Genomic DNA, 22,349 nt, shown 5'->3' with positions numbered 1-22,349 from the left:
TTAGAATTGGCGCCATTATTTTTGCTTTAAAATTTGGCGTCATTATTTGTATGGTGAAAAGTGCCGAATCTTCACTGATCATAAGAGTTTGAAATATTTGATGAGTCAAAAAGACTTGAATTTGCGGCAACGAAGATGGCTCGAGCTAATCAAAGACTATGAGCTAGTGATTGATTATCACCTCGGGAAAGCTAATGTGGTTGCTGATGCCTTGAGCAGAAAATCTTTATTTGCTTTGAGAGCTATGGGTACGATGTTAACTTTATCTGATGATGGCTCAATGTTGGTTGAATTGAGAGCTAGACCGTTATTTCTTCACAAATTCGGAATCTCAAAAGAATGACAATGAAATTGCAAGCCAAGAGAGCTCGATGTAAGCGGTGTTGACTCAGATTTTCAAATTGGTTCGAGATGATTGCACGATGTTCGAGGGACGAATATGTGTACCGAGAAATGATGAGCTAATTCGGACTATTTTAGGTGAGGCACACAGTGGTGATTTATCATCCATCCGGTAGTGTGAAAATGTACAATGATTTGAGGAAGTTGTATTGGTGGTAGGGCATGAAAAAGGATGTCTCAAATTTGTAACAAAATGTTTAATCATCAACAAGTGAAGGTGAGCATCAAGTGCCATCGGGTTTACTTCAACCGATAACGATTCCGAAATGGAAGTGGGACAAGATCACGATGGATTTCGTGACAGATTGCGTTTAACTCCAAAGAAGAAAGATGCTATTTGGGTAATTGTGGATAGATTGACAAAGTCACCCATTTTATTCGATACGCATTGATTATTCACTTGACAAGTTGGCGGAATTATATGTTCTTTGAAATAGTGAGACTACATGGGTGCCTAAATCTATTATATCGGATAGAGATCCGAGATTTACTTGAGGTTTTGGATAAAGTTACAGGAAGCTTTGGGTACGAAATTGAATTTCATCTCGCATTTCATCCATAAACCGACGGGCAATCGAAAGGGTGATTCAAGTTCTTGAAGACATGCTCGGTGTTGTATTTTAGAAATGAAGGACGGTTGGGAGAAATATCTACCACTGGTTGAATTTGCTTATAATAATAGTTATCGATCAAGTATACAAATGGCACCGTATGAAGCATTATATGGGCGTAAATGTAGAACCCTTTATATTGGACTGAACTCGGTGAGAATCGGATTCATGGAGTCGACACGGTGAAAGAAATCGAAGAAAAGGTGAAAATAATCCGTGATTGCCTAAAAGTCGCCTCGGATCGGCAAAAGTCGTATGCGGATTTAAAGAGAAAAGAAATTGAGTTTCAAGTGGGTGATAAAGTGTTCTTGAAAGTATCCCCATGGAAGAAGATTCTGAGATTTGGTCGTAAAGGCAAACTAAGTCCACGTTTTATTGGACCATATGAAGTTACCGAGAGAGTTGGCCCTGTAGCATATCGGTTAGCTTTACCGCCAGAGTTGGAAAAGATACATAATGTATTTCATGTGTCGATGTTGCGACGTTATCGTTCGGATCCTTCACATATAGTTTCTCCTACGAGATTGAGGTTCTACCGGATATGACTTATGAAGAAGAACCCATAAAGATTTTGGCTCGGGAGGTCAAACAGTTAAGAAATAAAAGTGTAGCCTTAGTGAAAGTGTTGTGGCAAAAACATGGAATGGAAGAGGCTACGTGGGAACCGGAGGAAATTATGAGGAAACAGTACCCAAACCTCTTTTCCGGTAAGATTTTCGGGGACGAAAATCCCTAAAGGGGGAGAGTTGTAATGACCGATTCGGGCCTACTCGAATAGTGATTTCGGGACCACAAATCCGACGAGGAAAATATGGTTATTATTATATTTTATGGTCTACAATTTCACGGATAATTTTAAGTAAAAATTTCGTTCGAAAATTTCGACGTTTGGGCACTCAATTTAGTCAAAAGGACTAAATTGTAAATAGTGCAAAAGTTGAGTTCTACATCTTAGGGGTGTCTAATTGTTATGAAATTTTAAATTGGAGGTCTTTATGTGGTAATTAGACCATTAGTTAGTTGATGGACAAAAATAGACATAAGAAATGGGTGAAATAGATTTTTTTTAAATGGGGCATTTTAGTCATTTGGTTATTAAATAGAATTAAATGGGAAAAAGATGGCAAAATATGCTCATCTTCTTCATGGTGAACGAAATCAGCAAGGGGGAAGCCATATTTAGGGTTTTTAAGCTTTCAAGCTCCATAGTAAGTGATTCTAAGCCCCGTTTTTAATGTTCTTCGTATTTTTGGAGTCCCGGTAACTTGGTTTAGCTTATTCTACCATTAATTCGTGTTAGGGTTCATATTTGGAAAAATATCCATAGGTGAAATGTGTTTATTTTGCTGTTTTATGGTGGAATATGAAGCTAGAGATTATGTTAAACAACTTTTGCTAAGCAATTTTAAGCGAAAACGGGTAAATAGACATAATCGGTAAAAATAATTAATATTCAAAAGTATGTGTTGGAGTGGGAATTTGATGTTGCCATAGAAGGGAAAAATGTTCAGCATGTTATAAAACTTAAGAATAAGTGATGAAGTTTAATTTCTGAGCTTAGGGACAAAAGTGTAATTATGCAAAAGTTTGGGGGCAAAATTGTAATTTTCAAAAAGTTGGGTGGTGGATTATTTTAATAAATGTGAATAATAAACGAGTTAATTTGCTATTATAGATCAAGAAAGACGTGAAGAGTATATCAAACGGGGAAAAGAAAAGATAGTGGAGTAAAGTGCAAAATTACGATATTTTGCACCGAGGTAAGTAAACACGTGACTTAATGTATTATTTTGATATTATTTGATATATGTTGAGATTTATTTGGAATTAAAATAAATGTTTGGCAATATCCTAAAAATGTTGTTAAATCGGGAAAGGTGATAAAGGGTTGCAATATATGGGTTATGGGTTGAACACTCGGAATAAGCCGGAGTATGTTGTATATAAAAGGGGTTGCTGTGTGCTGATTCCCCGATTTATGGGTGGTGCTATGTGCGTGATCCACCATATCTTTGAAATGTGAAAGGGGGTTGCTATGTGCTGATTCCCCCGAGGGGTTGCTAAGTGCTGATTCCCCGATTTCATTGGTGGTGCTAAGTGCGATATCCACCATATCTTTGAAATGAAAAGGGGGGTTGCTATGTCTGATTCCCCGAGGGGTTGCTAAGTGCTGATTCCCGATTCATTGGTGGTGCTAAGTGCGATATCCACCATATCTTTGAAATAAAAAGGGGTTGCTATGTCTGATTCCCAGGGGTTGCTAAGTCTTGATTCCCGATTCGGTGGTGGTGCTAAGTCGGGATCCACCAATAACGGCTAACATTCCGAGTGTTCAACGAAAAAGTGTGGAAGATGAATATTGCCATATGGTGGAAAATTTTATGGGGTAAATATTGAGTTGAATACTAAATCGACCCATGTATGAGATGGGAGAAAATATCAAAAAGCATAAAAGGAACGATTTAATTATAAACTGTGTTGAACAACAGCAATTGGGTAACTTTGAAAAATCACCATAAATGGTGGAAAATGAATGGGAAGCTGAATAATATATGAAATTGAAGTTGAATGTATCTATTCTCATATGAAAGAAATAGAATAAGCAAAGGAGTTGTATTTTGGAGATATCTGAATTTTACTGAAACAGGGCTGGATTGATTTCGAGATCCCCTGTTCTAACTTTGGAAAATTACCAAAATTGAAAAATATAATTATGGCATGAAATTTATATCCCTGGAATCCTTATTGAGTCTATTTTATTAGAAACAAGCGAAACCATTTTTCAAATTTTGTACAGAGAGTTAAGTGAATTTTAGTGAGTAAGGGTCAGAACCGTTGGGCAGTGAAACAGGGAAGGTTTAATGAATAAACTGTACTAATTGGCTGGGTTAAAATTCTGAAATTTTATGGTGAAATGGTATATGAGTCTAGTTTCAGGGAAAATTTACGGAACTCAATTTGGAGCCCTGTAGCTCCAGATAAAAATAAATTAGCGACTATGACGCAGAAAAACAGCTTGCTGAAATTGCCTAAACAATAAAGTTATTCATGAATAAGTTTATATTTTGGTGTAGTTATGGGAGTAATTACTTATTTATCATGTGTTTACTTACTAAGCTATATGCTTACTCGATTTTATTTTCTCTTGGTTATAGTGACTTCCAACAACTCGGAAATTGGAACGAAGTCGACAATCATCTACACTATCCTTCACATTTGGGGTATTTTACTACTAGTGTTCAAATTTTATGGCATGTATAGACAATTTATGTAATGTGGGATCATCATGTAAATATATGTTATGGTTCCCTTTTAAATGTAGTGTTTATTAATAGTTAAACTATATGTGTGTTTATACAAATGAAATTGGTTGGTATATTGGAATGTGTTCTAAATTTGCAGGAGGTTTAAGCAAAAATAAGTACGAATGCTGTCGAAATTTTTTAAAAATTTAGTAATACCTCATACTCTGTTCCGGTAAGGAATACGGGTAAGGGGTGTTACAGTTCAATTTTTCCAACTTTTTCTTAAATGTTCCAAATGTTTCCGATTTAGTCCCGAATCGTTTCTAAAGTATTTCTAAGGCCTCGAGGGCTCGACTAAGGGACGATATGTATGTATGTATGTATGTATGTATGTATGTATGTATGTATGTATGTATGTATGTATGTATATGAATGAATTATGCCATGTTTATGTTAAGGTATTCATTGTATATTTTAAAGATATGATTTTAGGGTAATGCTCTATAACCCTATTTTGGCGGCAAATACGGGTTAGGGGTGTTACATTATAAAAACTTCAAACTATTCAAACTTGCAAATTCATTCAATTTCATCATTTAACCATATCATTTGACTTCCAAGTTTGACACTCAAGTACTACATATATAGTTTAACATATTTCCAACATACACACTTGTATAAAACCCATTAACAATCCAAAATCAAGCATCATCTAATGCTCAAATCCACTATCATTCAAGGTAAACATATATATAATAACACCTTTGTACATGCCACATAACCAAGCTTAAAACAAGCAAAAAGACTACTAAACAGGGTTGTTCACATGAGCTAGTTCGATACACAAAGAATTATAGCAAATTTGCTCACATGAGTAAAAAAAACTACCTATGTACATGCCACATTCCTGTTTAATTACCTTTTTCACCTAGAGAATTATAAAAAATTGAAGTCAGATACATGGGACTAATTTGCCCTCATGATCTGATAGATTCGGGTTTCTAACACTAGCTTTAGACCAGGGTTGCTCAAATGAGCTAGTTCGATGTTGCTAACACTAGCTTCAAACCAGGGTTGCTCAAAGAGCTAGTTCAATAATGCTAACACTAGTTCAAACACCCTTTTTAATTCTTTTCAATTGAACCATTTCCTTTTTCTGTTTGGATCTTAATGGCATGACATTCGTATCCTAATCGTTTACTATGTTCACACAGGCACTATTACCATTTCAGTACCATTTCAAATATTATAATATCATCATATGCATATCATTTAATAATATAACCTTTCATATTCATTCAATATATTTTATCTGTTTAAAATAACTACATTTTTTATACTCTATGATTTAATCCTTTAGATGCCAAGATTATCAAATTACAATTAACCTAAACTAATATGCATTATAATATAATTCAAACATAACAAAAGTTACATAGTAAGTTCCAAAACTTACCTGGCAAGAAATAAACAAACAAAATGTCAAGGATTAATCTGCAATTTTTCCTTTTCCTCGATTATCTTCCGATTAATTCAAATCCTGATCTATACGATAATTTATCTCAATTTATCAATTCCAAATACCTTATATCATCCTACTATATGCATATTACATTTCAAGTTGACTTTTTGAATGTTCCCTAAAGTTTCACATTTTATTCAATTTAGTCCCCAAAACTGAAATCACCATAACTTTCAAATTTGAGCCTCGATTTCGAAAACAATCTCACTTTCATCCTTCTTCAGTCTTCTATTATCCATAATTATAGAATTTCAACATCAAATTCAAAATTTATACACTTTAGTCCCTATGTTCAAAAACTAGCAATTAAACTTTACAAATTAGTCTTTTTTCACTTCTAAGCTTAAAATCTAACAAATTAACAGCAATTTCGTCAAGCATTCATCAATGGAAACTTTTGAAAATTTTAACAATTTTACAAATTGGCATACAGGCTAGCTAAATCAAGCTCACAAGACCTAAAAAAAAACATAAAAAGTACAAGAAAAGAACTAAATTAAATATACCAATTGAGGGATTGAAAGTTTGGAAGCTTTATGGGCTTTTTTTCTTCTTCTCACGGCACAAGGTTGAAGATAAATGAAAAAATGTCATCTTTTTATCTTTTATACTTTAATTAACATTTAATCAATTATAATTAGTTTAATTAAACTTAATTAGTTAATTTTAATCTTAATTAACAATATTGATGCCGAACAACTAGTATGCACCATTATAATCTAATGGACCATTTTCTCAATTGATCCTCCAAATAATTAAAATCCATAGCGATTAAATTTATTATTTTTACAATTTAGTTTTTATACCTTAATTAACTATCCGATTAACAAAATTAATGGACCAAACTTTAATTAAACTTTACACTAACCTCGTAAATATTAAATAATAATATTTACAACATCTATTTAACATGAGTTCAAGCTATATTATTCCATCTCCACCCAAAATAATAATAATAATAATAATAATAATAATAATAATAATAATAAAAGCATATGTATGAAAGAAGATTTTGGTGTTGCCATCCAAAGCCGTCTTGCCGAACTGTAGGATTAGTCTAATATGATGAGAATTTTGGCACAGAGCTGCCGAACTGCTTTTCTCATACTTTCCTTTCCCAAACCAAAACCCATTCTTTATGGCCCTAACAATCTTATCCAATCTCATCACATCCCAACTATTTTTAATATAAATATATTTCTAGTTATAATAATTTTTTTTTTAATTTAGTATTTTCAAGTGATATCATCTCGTTGAATTAAATTACCAAAACACCTTTAAAAATAATAAAACTAAAGTAACATTTAGAGTTCATCTATATTAATATATGAATTTTTTGGATTAAATTTAGTGTCATGCGTTAAACAAACACTAGTTTTAATAATATCTTTTCACCTTTAAATTAAAAAAACATATATTTAAGCGCAGTTAAACTCATAATTCTAATAATTATTAAAATAATAAAATGTCAACTAAACTAAAACTTAATCGAAAAAATATAACATTTATACTAACATTAATCGTTATAGTAAATTTAAAACTCCAATCCACCACTCATCTTCATTTTTATCCACCAATCCACTCTTCAACAATTACTATTTGTAATTAATCACTCAAAACTCTTGGCCAATCAAAATTTATCATCTTTGGCAACTTGCTTGAAATTAATTTTTTAATTATTATACGTATTATCCGCACTAGAGGCGAAGTTAGGAGGGCTAGCAGGGGCCTGGCCCCCCCCAATATAAAATTGTTATTTAGACTCTTAATTTTTTTTAAAAATTTTTAATTAGTAAAGGTAAATTTACACTTTAGCCCTCGTAAAATTATAAAAATTCAATTTAATCATTTACAAATTATAAAGATATAAACTATAAAAAATTTAAAATTTATCCGACCCCCTAAAAAATTGTTCTAGCTTTTCCCCACACACATTATTAATAGGGAATTCCTATGATTCAACCCCTACAATATGAATATGACGTGAATATTCTTAGTGAATAGGCCTCATCGAATAGATTTTTATCTCTAATATTATTTATTTATTAAATACTTTTAATATTTTATTTTATGTCAGGTTAGAATTTCTAATATATATATAAAGAAGGTAAAATTGTGAATCACGTCACTGATTAATTGGCATGAGGTTTCGGAATCTATCCCTATAATTGTAAACCTTTTCCTTCTTTTTCATTGTAATGTGCAATGTGCTTTTTCACTTGTAAATAAAAAAAAAAATCAAAGCGTAGAAAGAAAGTGAAAGGATATAAAGAAGCAAGTAGTGAGAAAGCAATAGATTGTAGGCCCATGAAATGGCGTTGGACCTTATTGCTAAGGCCTTTCATAATTCATACATTGAGTCCTTCGGTAACTAGACTTGTTGGGCTGCTCACAAAGAAGGCTTTCGGCTGGCGGTTGGTGAGAATGGGGCCCCCTACCTACCAACGTAGGTGGGGCTCTATACCTTTTCTCTTTTCAATATTAAACATTGCTGAGGTCTGTTTCGGTATTCTACTCAATCAAGACTTCGAGGTCGCAAATGAAGTTTCAATTTAACGAGGTTTTAGAAAATTTTGAAATATTTAGGTAAAAATGTGAGTTATTTTTCGGATATATTTTAGCTAACAGTTTAATTAAAAAAAATGTATACATTGGTTTCAAAGTTGTAAGTTATTTAAATTGAATTTGTTTATCAAAAAATTAAATTTCAATAGTAGTTTTTACCAATTAGTATTATAATCGAAATATAAAAACTGTTACATAAATTTGTTTTTGTCAAACATCCATTTACTATAAGTTTAAATCTTACTTGTATAAAAACTATATATATATTTATTTTTGTTATTCTTTTAACTATTACAGCCTTGTGTTTCCTTCAAAAACCCATTGTGTTGCATTTTCATATAAAATTAGTAAATCAAAATTCTTAATTTAAATTCCTAACTCAAACAATAAATTGAATTTATTATTAAATAAAATATAATTAGAAATCCAATTTCCTACTATATGGAACTCCACTCAATAATCGTGAAATGATAAAAGGAAACTCCAAACCTACCCCTGAAGTGGAGCCCACCAAAAGTCAGTCCACCAACTCTTACCCACTCCCAAAGAACTCGGTTGGTAGAAACTTATTTTCCCACTTTGCCCAGAAAATAAAATCAAACCAACAAAATCCAAAACATCATTTCCGCACCAAAAAAGAAACGCGCATTTACGTTGGGAGAGTTCAGCGAAAATGGCAGGCGAAGCAGCAGCGGCGGCGAATTTCTGGGGTGATACGCCGGAGGAAGACTATTACAGGTCGCAGGGTGTACGCAACACCAAGTCTTACTTCGACACTCCCAACGGAAAGCTCTTCACCCAGAGCTTCTTACCCTTGGATAAAAAAGTGAAGGCCTCCGTCTACATGACCCACGGCTATGGATCCGACACTGGTTGGCTCTTCCAGAAGATCTGCATCAACTTTTCCAATTGGGGTTACGCTGTTTTCGCCGCTGATCTTCTCGGCCATGGCAGATCCGAGGGTCTCCGCTGCTACTTAGGTACTTTATCTCTGTTTTCTTTTCTTTCTTTTTTTTTTAATGTTATATATAAACTGAATATCTGATGATTATATTTTAATAATATAAAAAAACTTTATAACTACAAGATAAACTTTTGAGAAAGTTATGGAGTAGATATGTATATATATATATATATATTATGTTTGTGGATTGAAAGAGAAGTAATCCTGAGATAAGCAGTGGGTTAAGTAAAGATATAATATGAATGAATTAAAAAAAAACACCTAATATAAGTTAAAATTAGGGAGTGCATGTCGCCCTTCTTCTCCAGGGATTTGTTACTGGGCCAAAATAAAGTTTTAAAAGTTTAGGAGGCCGAAGTTAAAAGATTTGCTTAAATTTAAGATTTTATAGCTAAAAGGGACCAAAGTTGATATTATACCAATCAGTTAAGCTCCCTAGTTAGTCGCCTGGCTGCTTCCATCCATAACCTCCCAGTCTGCAGTATAAACTTGAAGTAGCATGTTATTTTGATGAACTTTTGATTCAACAATTGTTCACCTTCCACTGGGATTTTAAGCTATATCATTGTAATATCAGACTTTTATAATCATATTAAAATATGGGATATTTGAAGAAAAATGATTAAATACTTGGCTATTGAAGTTCATCAACAGAGGTCGTGAATGTAGGTGACATGGAGAAAGTTGCTGCAACATCCTTATCATTCTTCAAGCACGTCCGGAACAGCGATGAATACAAAGACTTACCTGCATTCCTGTTTGGTGAATCCATGGGAGGAGCAGCAACAATGCTCATGTACTTTCAATCCGACCCTGAAACTTGGACCGGTCTAATTTTCTCGGCGCCGCTCTTTGTGATGCCTGAGAACATGAAGCCGAGTAAGGTGCGGTTGTTCATGTATGGTCTGCTCTTCGGATTAGCTGATACATGGGCAACTATGCCGGATAACAAGATGGTTGGAAAAGCAATCAAAGACCCAGAAAAGCTTAAGATCATAGCATCAAACCCAAGAAGATACACTGGACCACCAAGGGTTGGAACCATGAGGGAGCTGGCTAGGGTTTGTCAGTACATTCAAGACAATTTCTCAAAGGTAAGGGCACCATTTTTGACAGTTCATGGGACTAGTGATGGTGTCACATGCCCAACATCATCTAAATTGTTGTATGAGAAGGCATCAAGTGTGGACAAAACCTTGAAACTGTATGATGGGATGTATCATTCCTTGATTCAAGGGGAGCCTGATGAGAATGCTGATCTTGTTTTGAAGGATATGAGCGAGTGGATTGATGAAAGGGTTGAGAGGTATGGGTCTAAATAATGTGTTTGTTAAACCTATTCGGCTTTTATTAGGTCCTTAATAATTAATTGGGCATTTGGTGGACTAATTTGAGATTTGAGGACCCCCAAAACAACAACAACCCCTCAAAAGATTCTTGTAATAAAGACGACAAATGGAAATTATTATGTGGTTTGTCATGATATTGTATAATTTGTTATATGGTGTAGTAATTATTTGGTTTAAAGATACTTGCCTTATTTAAGTATTTTCTATTTAATTTATTATTTTATTTTAATTCCAAAATAATGAACGCTTAATTACATATTTTAAAGTATTATACAATTAAAAAATAATGAATCTCGAACATGAAGTGTAAAATAGACACGAAGAATACAACAAAAAGTCATATAAAATAAAACATATTTTAACTTCAATTAAAATTAATTGATTTATATTTATATTTAATTCAATTGTATATTAATATTAAAATGAATTTATTAAATTATTTTTATTTAATTAATTAGTTACCATTATTTAGAAGTTTTAATGAAAAATATATTGATTACAATAAAAATAAAGAAAAAAATCATCTCTAGGATTATGTTACAATTAAACTAAAATTAAAATACTTAACATTTATTTTATAAAATGTATTTAAAAAAATAAAGATAAAAGATAATATATATATATATAATTATCTTTCATAATAAATTTTAAAAATATTATTGAGTCAATGAAATCCTAACTTAATGGTAAAGGTTAAGTCTTTGAAAATTTTAAATTCCATATTTAAGTCCTATTTTGTGTAAATTATGTGTGGATTCTCAATCTATATTTATTCGATTTATGTCTCAAGATATGTGAACTTTGTATAGATTTGTTGTAACACTCATCACCCATCCAATCGTACAATGTGAATGAGAAATGTTATTGGAGCACATACGAAATAAAAATTCTATAGATTTTTAAAATTTCAAACCTTAAAACATTTTTATAAAATTATATAATAAAGTTTAAATAATTTAAGGGCTTTAGAAGTATTTTTCAATCATTTAAAAGAGGTTCAGGAGTGATTGACAGTGTCCAAGTCCTAAAATGAGCCCCCGAAGGCTAAAAAAGCTAATAAAATGTTGTGGACCAAGTTTGGCCTAGATGAATTAGTACCTTTTGGGAGATGTACTAATACATCTGCCTCAGAATTCCCTTATTTGCTCTCTAACTCAGTTGTTCCAAAAAAATTGAGCCAAGTATTGATACCTCAGATCCCTAGAGTAAAAAATAAGTTCAAAAACACTTCAAATCATCCCAAATATCAAGAAATCATATCGCTAAGTTCCAATTCATGTTAAAACCTTATCAACACAAATTTGAGCATAAATACATCTTGGGAACATGATCAAATCAATTCAATAGCAAAAAACCTAACCTATTAGTATTAAAAGCATATCAACACTTACAAGTACAATTCCAAATTTAAGTCTTTATGTACATCCCAAGATTTATACACTAGTGACATCTAAAACAAATTGAAATGCAACCTCAAGCTCGCATGGTGATGCGATGCTCCCAGCTAGAATCACAAGCTTCTTAGGCAAGTCTGTACCAATGTCACGAGGCTAAAATTTTAGTTTGGAAAACCGTACTACCTTAGGCGATTCATTTGCTTCAAATGCGCCTAAGTCAACCTATCTCTTGAAAGTGAGAATTCTTCAAGGGAAATTCTCTAAGGCACCGAAATCAAGCAAAAGCAAACTTAAGTAAAAGAACTCGAATCAAATAGAAAGTCACAAGAAAACAACGCACACAATGTGATTGAGTAAATGCTCTCAAATATATTCAATAAATATAAATGAAAAGATTACAAATGAAGGGAAAGACCTCTATTTATAGTTGAGCTCTCCCAAATCCAACAATACAATTTAAATTACATTGTCAATCGAGATTAAAGCCTATCTACAAGATAAGAGTCCTAAGGGATTTAAACTTTATACAATATTATCCTTTAAGATTACAAATATTAACCATGGTAATACTAGTTTTACTAGAGTATTTTACTAGGTCACCAAGGCTTCAAGTAGATGGGCTTCTCTATATGTTACATGAATCCGACCAGTTCAAGTGGGTCAAAAAATCCCCACTTGTAATTTTGTGTGCATTCATCACAGGCCTAGATCCATGGCATGTGACATTCTTGTTGGATCTGGTGCCCTAAGTGTAGTGTTTTTGTTTAAGTACACTTGTAATTTTTTTGAATAGATTGATTAATAAAATTATTCATGAACTAAACTAATATACTTTGTATTGTTGCCCTCAAATGGTTTTTGCACGCAAAGCAAAATAGAAGCAAATGTTGTTCATTGGTTCTCTATTGTTTAAACTAATACTAAGCGATATTACGTGGTTGAATCGTAGTACGGAAAGACAGCTTGTATTAGTAGACGAACCTAAACATGTCCTTAGTCTAATTGGAAATGAGGAAACAGATTGAAAGACTAATATGCCGTCTATCAAATTCAATTGGGGAGATGTCCTGTCTTGGGCATTGGAGCGAATGACTCTCAAAAGATAAAGACATAGATATGACTGACTACACTGGCAGTACATCGGACAGAACCTAAGCATAATAGATCTTGAATCCGTTTATGAATTTATTCACTTGTGACATTCATAGTGTGACATACCTAAATCCTGAGTGGATGACGAACTATGTATGCATGACTCGTACACTTTGATATAAGTAAAAGCCTGAGTTCAAAGAGATAAGGAACCGAAAGCTGGTGCATTGGGTGTATGACTTCTGTAGTATGTAGCGTCATCCACAACAGTGGAATTCATATCCCAAAACATGGGTAAATGATATCCTTTCATTGGAATTACATGGTTGATGAAAAGTAAACGTGGCCATGGGCCGTCCATCTTTGTGATGGATGACTTGATCACTATTTAATAGTGATTGACTTTTCATGAAGGAAGATGTAATAGTTACTGTGAGAAAAATAGTATCATATTAGGAGAACATATATTATCCCAAAGAGATCAATGATATCTTATGAGGGTAACACACTTATGACAAGGTCATTGGACGAGTACTAAGTAGTTGCTTTCATAATGCTATGCCATTGAGGAGAGCCCAATCATGATACTATAGTGGAATGACATCATGACTATATGAGTTTATAATTAATAGACGAAAAGTTGAAACTTAATTATTATAAATCATTTGAGCCTTAACTACATATGTCTAATCAGTCTCTCTGCTAGCTCGTTGAAACTAGAAATGAATTGCGTATTTGAATAGAAATGAACAAAATGAATAGAAAAAGAGAAATGAGAAACATTCAGGAATAATTATAATTTTCTCCGAAATGGAGAAACGGAATCATTTGAAATGAATGTAGGTTTCTAAAAATGGAAATGGAAATGGAAATGGAAATAGAAATGGAAATGGAAACTTACAATCTTATATATGATTACTTAAAAAATAATGGAATAATGAGTTTATGTTTTTGGACTATTTTGAAGTCCGAAAAAGAAAATAAATTATTCAGTCATAGGGAACATGTTGAGTTGTGACATATTGAACGAATTTTCTCAAAATTTTACTAGAAGTAAAATCGTTAAAATTTTACTGGGTAAAATTGTCACAAATTTTACTGGGGTAAAATTGAGGTGAGAAAATTATTTAATATGTAGATATTATAGTTTATTTTGGGAAATAGAAAAACTGAATCAGGTTGGATCATATTATAGAGTACTGGGTTAAAAAGGCCCAAGAAGTACTCGTAAAGTTGGACCCGATGTGAAAGAGGACGGCAACCCTAGTAGGAATACTAGGGTCTATCGTCCACCCCTCTCCTACTTTAAATAGAAAGTTTTTTTTCTATTTAAAATAAACCTCTACAACTCTACAAGGGTTCTACTTTCTTCTCTTATAAATAAATGGCACCGGTAGAGCTATTTAAATAACTTTTGAGAGATTGTTATTGTAACCTTCCAAACCCAGCCTAGATGTTAGGGCTAGATTGAGAAGGCTACATTAGCCACCGAAATAGCCAAGCTAACTTACGTTACTTTTGAAGACTTTAAATAAACTCATTTTAAAGAAAAAAATTGTATGTGTACTTTTGTGTTAGTTTAAAACATTCATTTATTGGGTCAACTATACTTAAGATTCATTTTATTGTTGATAGTGTTGTTTTAGAAAAATCGTTTGATTGTCGCTCATCTTTGTAAAAACTCGATGTTAAACTAATGCAACGGAAAAACCATTTTTTAAGTCATTTTGGAACCTAGTTGCCTTATTGATTTGTTTTTCAAAAACGATTCCTTTGTAATGCAGCGAAAATTAGGGAGCAATATCAAATTTTACTTAAGCCCGATATTATGCATTTTCCGATTATTATGCTTGAGTAATCCATGCATGCAAAAATTCTCAAATGAAAAGTTACCAAGCCACAAACCAGAAATAATTAAAAATTACAAACCAAAACCAATAGAGACTAATTAATATTTATTAAAAATAGTCCGGGGTCCAAGGTGATTCTCCGAATGTTAGGTTCGGTCCTAGTTTCGAGATTTACCTGAAAAGTTAAGGACTATGGGGTGAGCTTATGAAAACTTAGTGTGAGTCGAAAAATTATTTAAGCAATCACAAATAACAAATACAGTGAAGCATATTAACATTAACGGAAGAACATAAAACCATCATTGGAATTTTATATCATTACATAACAATTATCAAATCGATGTCAAATGATGTATGAGCATGATTCATCATTCATTCGAGTAACAATCATTAATTTTGATACCATTCAATACAACACAACACAATACGTAACACAAATCAATAACATTCAAGTATGTTGTGAGCATGATGCAATGCAAAAAGGTTCCTACCCAAACCATCTACTACACACCACGAGTTCCCCAGAACCCGTCTGCCAAACTCCAACGAATGCGAGCAAAGCTCGATGTGGTAAAACCACCGAATAATAATAATGCAGTAAAACTGCTGACTAACAAATAATGTGATATAATCACCAATCCCCTCAGTACTCCAAATGTAGTGCATTGACTATGAATAAATGTAGGCTTAATATGTTGCTGGTACTTCACGGAACTCCATCATCAACCGCAAAATATCTCATCCCAATGCACATGCAATATGTCATACAATCTCATATGTAGTCATAATTTAATACTTTTCACATTTAATTGACATGTTCAACATGACCTCAATAATCGAATACTTTTAGTGAATGGAATCAATGTTCCAACTTTCAAATTACCATTAAGATGGTATCATTCAACATTACACAATTTCACATACTTTTACGAATTTCCAATGTGCATGTATAACAACATTTCCAATATAACATAGCAAATTTTCCATGCAATCATATCATGCATAAAATCATATTCCAGCAAATCATACTATACATACAACTAATCTCATACCAAATAACACAATCACACATCACAATATCAATCACATAATCATACTGTCAAACTAGCAACTTTGTTAACACATCAATGTTTTAGGACTCGAAACGTACCTGGTTTGGCCACTTACAAAATTGATTATTTGACTATTAAGTCAATCCAATCTTCAAGCTAAATCATCAAGTATAACATGATAATTATCATTATCAAACAAGTTTATGAGTTTAGGACTCACACCTTATTTTACGCTTTTTCGCAACACACCAATGAATCTTCTGATTCCTTAATAAACCTTAAAACGAACCTAAATTAAAAATCAGTATAAATTCAATTAATTCACCTCTTAAACATCCCCCTAAACCCCCACTTATGGGTTCAAACCAATCTTCACAATTACAACTATTTTACGAATCTAAACTAGTTAGATTTCTTACATTGTTTTGATGTGAATCGTACGCGCGAACGTCTTTCGGCTTTACGATTGATTTGGGGTATTTGGGTCAGCACTTAACACATTTTCATACTGAAAAATAAGTAGCCAATATTGATTAAAATCCTTCATTTAATCAATCTATAACCTTTACCCAATAACTATGTCAAAATAACAAACTAGCTTGCATTTAATCACACTTATGCTTCTCAATTTGTGATATCCGAATGACCAATTGATCAAGAACATTTTTCCCTAATTGATATGTAATTAAAGGCTAACTAGGAGGGTTCAAGAAATAAAATTAATTCTGGAAATACATGTGCAAGAATTTAAATATAAAATAGCCCCCTTTCTTGCACCTAGGCTCATGCACCACCACCCATGGTGGCGAAAATTGGGGTTGATTCAAGAACAATTTTGAGATCCTTTTAAAAGCTGGAAAAATACCTTTAAAATCTTTAAAATTCTCTCAAATTTAAGATTTGGAAATTTAGGTTTTTAATTGACAAGATTAATCAAGAATTTGAAAGAAAATAAGAACTTACACAAGCTAGGTGAAAGAGGCGACAATGGCACTTCTTGGCAATGATAGACATCGATCTAGGAGACTAAAGATTTCATATTTGGGGCTGATTTAATTAGAGAAAAATGAAATCAATAGGATGGAGGAGATGATGCAAAATCTTGTCGCAAAAACAAAAGAAAAAGATGATAAAACTAGGTATTATGGACGACATCAATAATGGAGAAAGGAAAAAAATTGAAGAGAAAAGAGGAGAGGAGAGGGGACGAACAACTAGGGTCAGTAAAAATAGAATAAAGGCTGATTATTTTGTGTAAAATTTAACTTTTATACCTAGGGTTACAAGGGTATGGACATCACACACTTTAAAAACAAATGATTTTGTAAAACTTAATTATTTTGCAAGGGAAAAGATTAGAACTTTGGACCTTAATCTAATGTTCATGCCTCCACACTTATCAATTAACCATTGGGCTATTATCTTATTTTTTAAATAATTTTTCAATATTTATTTTAAAAACAAGGCGTGTCACATACTAGGGTTTGAGGCAAAATTTACAAAATAACAAAAATGGTGCGATAGAAGGGATTTGAACTTGGGTTTCAAGGAACGTTTCACTAACAGTTAACCAACAAACCAATACCTTATTTATTTCCTAAACACGCACAGATAATCTCAAAAATTAGGGCATGGCCACTCTCTCTAGATTCACAAACTCGATTCTACTAACCCCCAAGTTTTGGGATGTTACAGTTATTCTGCTGAGCATAGAGAGAATTTGTTCTCAACTTATAATCATATTTTGCAGAATAAAAATTTTACCGATTTCTATTAAAGAAGAAAGAATTTCTGTTTTCACCCCGAAAGGAAAACTTTTTCTAGTTATGTGTTTTGATTCAATTGGTTCAAGCCCACACTCGAAGCAATTCGTGGTATAAGAATAGCGGAGAAGATCGTTTGGTTGAAAACTAAAAAAATCAAGGATCCGCTTATCCAAAAACACAAGTACGAATTCGATTAAGTTTATTGGTATAAATATCACAAACCAGGTCAATTTTTAAAATTTTAATTTGCAAGAAAATTGTTTTCAAACTGAATTTGATAAGATGTGACATTCTTGTAATTATTCGCATCTTGTTTGATTATTATTTGATAAGATGTGACATTCTTGTAATTATTCGCATGTCTAAGGGAACGTATGTGAATGAATGCAATATTCTATATATTTGTTATATAATTATTATTTTTTGCTAAGGTTGTGGTTTTTAGGAAATAGATCGTGACTTACATCTCCACATCTCCATTAGAATTATTTTTAATTTTTAGGATTCTTATGAGTCAAAAACAGACATGAGATATAAATGTAATTTTTCCAAAAAAAATTCTATGACGAGAAGAAGATGGAGCAAACGGTCGAAGACATAAGGAATGTGTAACACCCCTCGTCTGTCTCTATCACTGGATTAGGGTTACGAGACGCTACTACAAACAACAAAACAACCATTTGCTATTTCAATTCAAAGTACAATTAAAAACAATCATTAATAGACAAGTATTCATTAAATATAGTTTTCTTACCAAAAGCGGGCTTAAATCGAGCTTTAAAATACAAAGGGTTGGACTCGAGCATAAAAAAGGACCAAATTATAACTTTTACAAAACATGAACAAAGTATCGATATCTTTGAAATATGTATCGATATTTAGTTATTTTATATCAATACCAAATTAAATATTGATACCATTTTGACATTCTACCAAATTTAAAAATTTTGGTTCGAACATTTTATTGATACATTCTTGGAGGTATCAATATTTTTTAAAGATTTATCAATACTAGATGAAAAGTACCGTTACAAAATTGGCATTTTGTCAAATTTTAAAACTGTTCATTTGGTTTGGTATCGATACATTGATCCAAACTATCAATACCTTTCTCAAAATGGTAAAAAATCTTAAGTTAAAAAACTTAATTCATACTCAAATCACTTACCGTTTTAAAGATTCATGCATATACATATAACACTTTACAATACAAGCCTTTAAAACATATGTTCATTATACAACAAGTGTTCTATATACCATTCAATAATTCTATCCAAAAGACATCAAAAGCATACCAAAACACAACACAAATAACCTCCTATGTGCCTAACTAATGTACCATGAGGTACCATCACACACCACATTCAACCAAGGAACCACTACATAATATTTCTATTACAAATCACATATAGACACATTTCATAACATACTTTTAGTACGCTTCATAATCAATGCACAAGCTTTCATGCATAAATCATTAATAACCTTATCATTTGTCCACCAAACTCATAAACATAACTTAAACTAACACAAAACATATATGCTTTCACAAACATATATGTACATATCTCAAACACACATATTACATGCCACAAAACCAAGTATAACGATTTCAAATACTACCAAAATAAGGTTAGATAGTGTGATATTCAATTTGATTTGATCGCTCGATTCCACAAAATGAGATCTACAATAAAACAGGAAAACAACACGAGTAAGATTTTACAAGCTTAGTAAGTTCACAGGTGGAAACATTATAACTTACCGAATAATGATAGTTTTATATTTAACAAAATCAATAGCTAACATTAACCCTATCAACCACAACCTTTCAACAGGTGAGATTCATAATTACAAGTCGCATAATCTATTTAACCATACAAGATAATTCAATACCAAGCCACGATATAATATCATAAATCAGGAAAACTTATGCAAGTCATCAACTAGACATCATAACCAATTATCAAAACATATCATCAACATATTATTTTAACACTTGAAAATCTACCTGATGAATGATATAAACAAATACAGATATGCGGTTATCCACCCAAGACACGCCAGAATACCCAACCAAGCCAGTCTAACCAAGAACACACCTTGGCACCGACTGCCTAGCCTGTATGCTAACATCCCTCCAGAAACACGCTTGGGCACCAAGTGCCAAGCCCGTAGGCTTTACATCTGCCCCCAGAAACACGCCAAAATCACTGTAAATATAACTCAATAATCTACAACAAATGATGGACTTCGGTATATTCAATGGATAATAACAAGTCAAAAATCATCATCTCATCACAAGTTAATCCCGTACAGTGTGCAAAATAACCTATTGGGATGCCAATTGTATCCTATCCTATGTTCATCCGGGCTCGATATACAAGATCATATAACACTTTACAATCCAATCACTTTCTCACATTGTATCAAATTATAACAATTTAATTATATATACACATTCTCAACAATCTATAGTTCACAATTCAATATAATATTAAAAACTATACTAAATTAAATCGTATAAACTTACCAAGGCCACACTGTAGAGATAGTAAAATTCAAGGACTAATCAACAACTTTCCCATTTCCATGATTATCTACTAGTTCTTGATCTTTAAAGTAGTTTATTTCAATTCATTAGCTTCAACCTCATGTAATATTTAATTTAATGCATATGTCTTCCTATTTGCTATTTTTCACAATTGCCCCAAACTTTTACCTTTTATTCAATTTAGTCCCTAAGACTGAAACAAGGTTAATTTTAAAATTAGTCCCTAACCTATGTTGCGGAATTTATTTCCATCCATAATCAGCCTTCCAATTCTTAAATTTCATAGGAAAACTATGCATATTTCAACATTTTATTTATTTAGTCCCTAATCTCAAAACTATTCAAAATTACTTCACAAAATAGTTCAAATCCTTCATTAAGTTTCAAACTCAAGCATAAGCATCAAGAAAAATTCAAGAACATTCATGGCAAGTTTTCTAAACTTTGATAGTTTCACAAAATAGTCCCTAAAGTAGCTGGATTTCATTACAACGATCTCAAAAACATAAAATTCACGAAGAACGGACCAAGAAAACACTTACATGCATGAGAGAATAGCAAGACTACAGCTCCAAGGTGTTAAAATGATGTTTTCAGTTTGCAAAGCTAAATAATAAAGAAGATGGAAGCTTATTCCCTTTTTTGTTTTATTATTAAACTTTTAATCATTAGTTTAATATAAAATTTTAATTATAAAACTTAATTAACCAAGTCCAAAACTGGCCACTAACTACAATATGGTTTAATTTTCTTTTAAAACAATCTCATTTTACTTTTGCACTCAATTTAGTTTCTTTAAACTAACAACGACTTACTTTTGCAGCTTTTATGATTTAGTTCTTTGTTCTTTAATTAACTAACTAGACGTCAAAATTACCGGACCAAATTTCAATATGACACTATAATGACCTTGTAAATATTAAATGATTAATATCTATAGACTCACATGTTAGAATTGTGGTCTCGAAACCATTGGAAAACGAGCTGTCACAGAATGTCTTGTGATGAAAAGTAATGTAATTTTTGTTTTTCATTTATTTTCTAGAAATAGTATCATGGAAACCTTGGCTGGTAATTTTATTTTATTACGTGTCTCTTTATATATCTATTTAATAATTATTTATGATGTAATTGTGATATATATGTATGAGATGATCCGCAGTTGATTTATCAATGATAAGAAGTGTGATAATGAGAAAATACATATGTTGTATTATTCCATTCACTTCTTTGGGTTATTCAATTACTGTGAGTGGTAATGAGAATGTGCATATTCAGGAATGGATCTGGCAAGGAAATACTTGGTTTTTAGTGATCAAATATGACTCACCTCCCTTTCCTAGGAACCAAAAATTAAAAAAATTGTATGTCTGTTTTAAATATTGAGTGGGAGAAGGTTCCTAAAAATTGCATGTCTGTCTTAAATATTGAGTGGGAGAAGGTTCCTAAACAAGACCTACGACCTCATCAATGGTCTTTTGTGATGGCATGACAAGTGCACTACCCCACAGTAGGATTGCTATGTGGATTTCCCTGAAGAGATTTCTTGAAAGTAAAAAGAATTCTCTTGTGATCAAATGGTAATTGGATTGACCCTTGTGGGAGGAATTATCATGCAATAAGTCAAGAAATTCTATCTTCAAAAGAGGAAAACTAGTCAAAGCATGCTACTCAGTGAGATTTTCCCACGATGACTCATTTGAGGTGCATGATGTGATAGCTGTTGAGTTGATGGTTATACACTCAATATCTTCTTGTTAAGTAACTCCCCACGGAGCTTAACTTAAGTAAGAATAATAACCAAACGTTTCATGATTATTAGTACGTGTGAATGCTTAAATAATTAGGTTCATGTACTAATTGGATGGAAATCCATGTTCTTACTAGTTGATCATGATCACCCAATGGTGGCTTGATTCAATGGGTGTGGGAATTATCGTTGCAACTACTTACAAATATTTTCAAGGTTTAATGTAAGAT

The 22,349-nt window shown here is 32.3% G+C and overlaps 1 protein-coding gene across 2 annotated transcripts; it reads left to right on the top strand.

Annotated features, from left to right (window-relative positions):
- The first annotated feature begins 8,933 nt into the window (after nt 1–8,933).
- LOC105777612 (caffeoylshikimate esterase) lies at nt 8,934–10,854 on the top strand. Of its 2 annotated transcripts, none has more exons than XM_012600962.2 (2): nt 8,934–9,325; nt 9,964–10,854. In XM_012600962.2, exons 1-2 carry the CDS (start codon nt 9,019–9,021, stop codon nt 10,629–10,631), a joined length of 975 nt encoding a protein of 324 aa, XP_012456416.1. In that variant the 5' UTR covers nt 8,934–9,018; the 3' UTR covers nt 10,632–10,854. The 2 variants fall into 2 exon arrangements, with proteins under 2 accessions (XP_012456416.1, XP_012456423.1); XM_012600969.2 differs by having other exon boundaries at nt 8,938–9,325; nt 9,979–10,854.
- Nucleotides 10,855–22,349: the final 11,495 nt, after the last annotated feature.

Source organism: Gossypium raimondii, chromosome 2 (genome assembly GCF_025698545.1).
Source record: "Gossypium raimondii isolate GPD5lz chromosome 2, ASM2569854v1, whole genome shotgun sequence".
Classification (NCBI taxonomy): Eukaryota; Viridiplantae; Streptophyta; class Magnoliopsida; order Malvales; family Malvaceae; genus Gossypium; species Gossypium raimondii.
The sequence above is the reverse complement of the archived record's forward strand: the minus strand, read 5'-3'. Positions and strand labels throughout refer to the sequence as shown.